We start from the raw sequence: 6,000 nt of genomic DNA on the forward strand, positions 1-6,000 counted from the left end.
GCATCTTATAAAATACAGAGTTTAGGACTACAGATTCAGAAAAAATTCAGACTAAAAAAAGATAGCAAGTAATATCCAACACATGTAAAGTGATGTAGTGTTTCAAGGGCCTCTGGGCCCTTACTTCTTTCATATTATCATAATCCACCTTAAAAAAAGGTTGTTTTCCAGTAGAGGAGAAAGGCAAAGAATTTGAGACTCGCCTAGAAGGTGGAAAAGCAGAGAAAAATTGACCCAGCCTCATTCCACTGTGGCAAGAGAATGGATGATATTGCAGTGAAAAATAAAAAGACAAGGAAAAAATCCCATTCCCCACCTTTCCCTAATCTAAGGGAGAAAAGAGTACTGACATAGGAGTTGACTAGGAACCATACCACTACAGTTCTCAGCTGAGGGGAAAAAACAAAAAAGGAAAAAAAATATTCTGTCTTTGAGGCAGACCAGATAGTTGAGCATTGCATATCTAATTTACAGGAAAAGCCTACATTTAAACAACACAGATTTTAAGCAATACCTAAGCAGTGAGATTACTCCAAATAGAGCATAAAGACACAGCATCATGTATTCAATGTAGAGTATATCAGAGGCCAAGTGTTTGGTCATTATCTCAAACATTTGGTTGGTTGCTTTTTGGTTTGGGTGGGGTTTTTTTTACCTTCAGGAATCCAAATGAAATATATTCCCTACTTTTACACTACTTTGTACTTACTGCTGGTAGTAGAGACTGCATGTTCTGGTTGGAGTCAGCTATAGTGGCTAGGTAAACCAGGTTTGTATGCAGCATCTGCTGGTATCTATCAAAATAAGCAAAGCAAAACAAATCTTAATTCATAAATACAGTAACATCAGAATTTACTTTAATTCCACAAATGTAAAGAAAGCTACTTATGCAAAACAAGACTCAGGACACTTACAAGAGTACCATTATTAGGAATCTTAAGCCTTTTCCCTCACACTTATCTATTATCCAATCTTTCCCAATGTCTCCATCATACCTGTGCCTAACTGTACTAGTGTCTCGCTATGAAAAAAATCGAAAGCTGGGTGACACTGTTCTCACATATTTCACTTCCTGCCCTAAACTAAATCACCAGAATACATACAGCCAGTGTGTTTGTGTCTGGCATAATTTCCATCACAAACACTACAGAAAGAGAGCTGTTTATTATGTCCCCATAGTCAAGATATCATAGATTTACATGACCACATTTCATCAGGACCCTGAGCTTTGGAAGTTTGCTATGGAATAATTTTTCTGCTAGAGAACCACAGTCCTGATTCTCAGTATCTAGACCACAGTCACAAAAACAACCTTGAAAGCTGGAGCAGATTACAAGTGCATAACTACAGGCTTGCAAACAAAAGTAGTCCCTTAAACCAAAAGCACCTATTGTTTATGATCCCACTCCTATTTCCAGATTACCAGTTCTCTTGGCAAGGGAGTAAGATGTGCTATCTGTCCATATTTGTCTGATTACATGGGTGCCATCATCATCTCATGCCAGAAAAGAGTAATGGGAAAATAACATTCCTTAACAATTCACTCCTTCTATAGTTCTCTCAGATCATTCTACAAAGACCCCACTAGACAGCAAGTCTATGATGGATATTTTGGCAAGACAAACTTCTACAACAAGCCTGTTAGTTCTTGGGCAAGTGAAAAGCAGGTAGTTTTCAAACATGCCATCAGGAAGCAGAAGGGTCCATTTTCCTACACAACTTTGAGAATTTTTCAAACAAAACTACCTCTTTCCAACAATGTAATTACAATACAGAAGAAAAAGATCTTTTTTAGGCAGTCCTTATTTTTATGAGCATCATCATCATGACACCAACTTGCAGTAGGCAAGTTGCAACATTTCAGTGACAAAAGTGATATTCATAGACCAAATAAAACCCACCCACCCTCCACAAGAATTTCAAGTGTAGTATCTGTAGCAATGCTTTTCTCCACAGCACAGCTGTCCTGTAAGGTAAGTTAAACAAATCAAGAATGATGATCTAGATAGAAATTCACCCAGTCCACAGTAGGTATGGATTAAGGTCTTACTGAGAGCATTCAGAAGTCTTTCCCTTGTTCTGATAGTCCATTATACACTGGATAAGATGGTTGTTTTCATCCAACATCTGAAACAATAAAGAAGAAGTTTGAAGTAAATTCCATGCTCTTTTTGGAAAGAAACTGAAGAGAAGTTTGAGTCTTTAGTAATGCTCCTCTTCTTAGTTTTAAAAAACAGCAAAAAAATGTTGTTATCCAAAAAGTTCTACTTCACCACTTATTTGCAGGACACCGTTTTGCTCCCATTTCCACCCTCTGATCAGTTTTACAGGTTTTGGCTTAAGGGTTTTACAGTGCTACCATCAGCAGCCACATTTGTGAAGCATCCTGTTCAAATACCTATGCTGATTCTGCACCAAGTTCTTAGAAAGTTTTAAAAGCTTTCTGCATTCCTTCATTTGATTGCTAACAAGAAATTCACTTAAAAGTCTATGCCCCAAGCTTCCCTTCTCCTTTTAAAGCCTGCAACTGCTTATAAATTTAATTTTAAAAGGCACTGAAATTGTTATTGATGAAAACTGAGCTGACCAGATTTGTTAAAAGCAAATGCACTGGAAAGCCAGGCAATATTTACATGAAAAATCTCTAAGCTGCATTTTATAAATATTTGGTATAATGGCACACTATGGTTTAGGAATGGTATTGCCCAATTTAGTATTCCCATTGAAACACTCCAAACCATGCATTCCTCTCCCCTCTGGTAGGGTGGAGGGGAGAACTGGAGGTACAAAAGGTTAAGATCACCAGCTGAGATAGCAAAAATTTACTGGAAATACCACTGAGATAAGAAGCGAACAATACCAACAAAAATACTACTAATGGAGGGTACAAGAGGGCAAATGATTCACAGACAACTGTTCACCACACAGAGCCCCCAACAATACAAGACCCCTTCCCCCATTCCCTGGAAATGGAGTGAGGTGCTACAGAAAAACCTTCGGGTCCATGCCATGAGCCCTCCTGGCTGCTGCAAGAATTAATGCTGTGGTGGCCAGAACCAGAACAAATGGACACCATAAATCTATCATACTTCAGCAGTGTCCAGGAAAATGAACACCTACTAATTAATTTTCTCATCAAGAAAGAGTAGGTCTAAAAATCGTGGGAAATGGCCAATTTCACAACTTTCTACAAAAAGTTCATGAAGTCAGAGTGTTCCAAGCTCTGTAAACAGGGAAAAAACCACACAGCCTGGTCTCCTGGAGTGCATGTGGCCCACACTCATCTTTCTAGCTTATTCTCTGCACTCTGATCAGGCAAGATTCACCAGAACCATGGCTAATCTGAGCCACCAGCCAAGTTATCAAAGTCAACTTACAGAAATGGGAAATTTACTGCCAAATGCAAAATTTTGCATCAATTTACTCATTTACTTTCTCTCACTGGAAAGTCAGTTTAGATCCCTTTACCCAGCTGCTGAATTTCACAAAACTAGCAGAATCTTAAAACATCCACAGATTCTCTCCTTCTTCCAAACATGGCTGAAACTAGCCATGACTAGACTCATCCTTCCACAAGGAAAGCACACCACCATTCCACAACCTTTATTTCCCTAACAAATTCTACAGGGAGGGAAAAAAAAAAAGTAGTAATGACACTTTTTTTTCTGTACCTAATCCATCTCTACTATGAAAAGAGTATGGAGTCAGAAACCTTATGCAGTTCACTCAGGACTTCTATCCAGTAAGAACAAGCCCGTCAGCCAAATTTTCTTAAACTTTTAACAGTAATTCACCAAAATGGACTAGAATGATCCCAGTGCAGTATTCTGCCTGAAACTGCTGGATCTGGAAACACATTCATTAAGCACTAAACACAGACATAACTGCAGTATTTTCAGCTACTATGTGAGCCTCAGAAAACTGGCCAAGCTACAACTGCACTGTCTGAAGAGGACCACAAACCCACAGCTACACTGGCACACAGCACGTGTACTAACTTCAAGTTTTGTAGGAAACACGGTGGCCATTTTCATCAGAAAAAAAGGAAAAAATGAGATAATACTTTTGATACCAAAGTCTAATAGAGCACTTACAAAGGAAGCTGTGAATCAAGGCTCTCCTCTGAATACCTCCCACAGTCCTGAGGGAAGCAGATTCTTAAGGCTTAGCAGACAAGTAGACCTTGAAAATGCCCATTAGATGGTTGCATTCTTCATTATAGCCATGTAAGCCAGACATCTTGGGGAGGAAAGGACCAGAGGGGGACAGGAATGCTAAAAGGACAGGGAACAAGAAGGAATATAACTGTATCCTAGGTGGGGCTGCATACAACTGGTTTTTTACAGGTTTAACTGAATGTCTGCTGATAGAAAATCGGGATAATTATAAACACCTACCATCGAAAGAGAATTTAGTTTCCAGGTGGATGAAAATACCTTCAGGGCTTCTGACAACTTAGGCACATTACAAAAATTCTTCAACTTTAACACTGGGTTTTGCCAGCACACCGCCATCAAACTAATGCTTTGACTACAGCCCCAGGAGAACTTTATTGTCCGTATTCTCCATGTGCACCTCAGCATCCTGAAGTCTCTACTGACTACTTCTGTGCAGCTTTCCACCCAATGGATATGTATTTTTCATCTACAGCTCCCAAGCACTGACTTCTCCTACAGTGCCCTGGATGCTCCCATTACAACTCCAGGGTCTTCTTTGAGGTCCGTATCTCTTCAACACCTGCTTTGTAGAAGTTCCAATTCTTTACTAAATCAGAGGCCAGCTCTATCTACCTAAAGAACTACTCTAAATAAAGAGCTGGTACCAATCTGAAATCTGTTTGATTCACGGCCACCCACACCAGTGATGGTACGAGTCTTAAGTTCCTAAATACCACAGTTACCAGTGAACTTGAACATGCTCCTTTGTTGCTGCTGTGGATTATTATTAATCCTGTACGCGCTTTTCTTTGATCGCTTTAGCGAGTTAACTTGCTCCCTCCCACACAAGCTTAGGTGGAGTCGCCCGGAGCCGCTGTCATTGGCTCCGAACGCGATATTCTTTTTCAATCACACCTGAGGCTTACTGGGAGGCAGCCTTAACTACCAGGTCGACCAAGTTTGGCAACTGGAGCCGCCTCCTACCCCGCAGCGCCCGGAGTGAGGCAGAGGGTCTGGAACAACCCGGCAGCGCTCCCACAGTCAGAGCCCCCCCGCAGGAAGGACTTACTCGGCTCCTCCACTTTCAGGCCGAGTCCTCTCGGTCAGTTCAGGCCCGCGGGGGCGATCGGGGCAGCCCGAGCGGAGGAAGAAAAACGAGGGCTGGACGAGCCCAGGGGCATCGCCCGTCTCCGCCCGGCGCCTCCCGCCGGCCCCGGGACCCTCCAACAAGTGTCCAAGCGCAGAGAGAGAGGCAGCGTCCCGCCGGGGCCCAGCTCCGGGCACAACGAGTGCGGCCCGGCCTCCTCCCTTCCCCGCCGGGCCCTCGGCGCTCCGGGCCTGAGCCGCCGCCGCCGCCCCCGTTCCCCGCGCGGCAGGAAGCGGCAGCTGCAGCCCCCGGGGCCGCCCGGGCCGGGCCGGGCCCTCCTCTTCGCGCCCTCCTCACCTTCTGGATGGCGGCCGGCGTGATCTCGCCCTTGCCCCGCTGCCTCGGGGCCGCGAACGCCACCGACATGTCTGGCGGCTGCCGGGAGCCTCCGGGTCCGCTCCCGCCCGTTCGCGCGCGCGCCCCGCGGACCCAGCAGTGGCGGCGATCCGGGAAGAACGCGGCGCGCGGGGGGGCGGGGGCGCGCGCCCGGTGGGACGGCCCATCCCCGTCCCGCCGGGGGAAGGGGTTAAGGAGGACCGGCGGCGCGTCCCAGCTTTTGCCCCTGGCGAGGGGGCGCTTCGATGAGACCGTGGCCGCCCCGCACGGCCCGGCCAGAACAACTGGACCGAGAGCCGACCCTGTGACGCTTCGAAAGTGATCTCCCCCATACAGCCTTGTCGCGCGCCTTTCTTGTCT

At 44.9% G+C, this 6,000-nt stretch overlaps 1 protein-coding gene across 4 annotated transcripts in view; it reads right to left on the reverse strand.

Moving 5' to 3' along the window:
• Window positions 1-5,782, reverse strand: part of SS18 (SS18 subunit of BAF chromatin remodeling complex) — a 43,018-nt gene extending 37,236 nt beyond the window's left edge. For 2 of the 4 annotated variants that reach the window (XM_041399376.1, XM_041399374.1), the window contains exons 1-3: window positions 5,602-5,782; window positions 2,051-2,127; window positions 710-794 (exon numbers count right to left, since the gene is read on the reverse strand). In XM_041399376.1, coding sequence (XP_041255310.1) covers window positions 710-794; window positions 2,051-2,127; window positions 5,602-5,670 — 231 coding nt within the window. In that variant the 5' untranslated portion in view covers window positions 5,671-5,782. The remainder of the gene's footprint in view (window positions 1-709; window positions 795-2,050; window positions 2,128-5,601) is intronic. The other 2 variants (XM_041399375.1, XM_041399377.1) reach the window with 2 other exon arrangements.
• Window positions 5,783-6,000: the final 218 nt, after the last annotated feature.

Source organism: Onychostruthus taczanowskii, unplaced genomic scaffold, assembly GCF_017590055.1.
Source record: "Onychostruthus taczanowskii isolate IOZ18803 unplaced genomic scaffold, ASM1759005v1 scaffold16, whole genome shotgun sequence".
Classification (NCBI taxonomy): Eukaryota; Metazoa; Chordata; class Aves; order Passeriformes; family Passeridae; genus Onychostruthus; species Onychostruthus taczanowskii.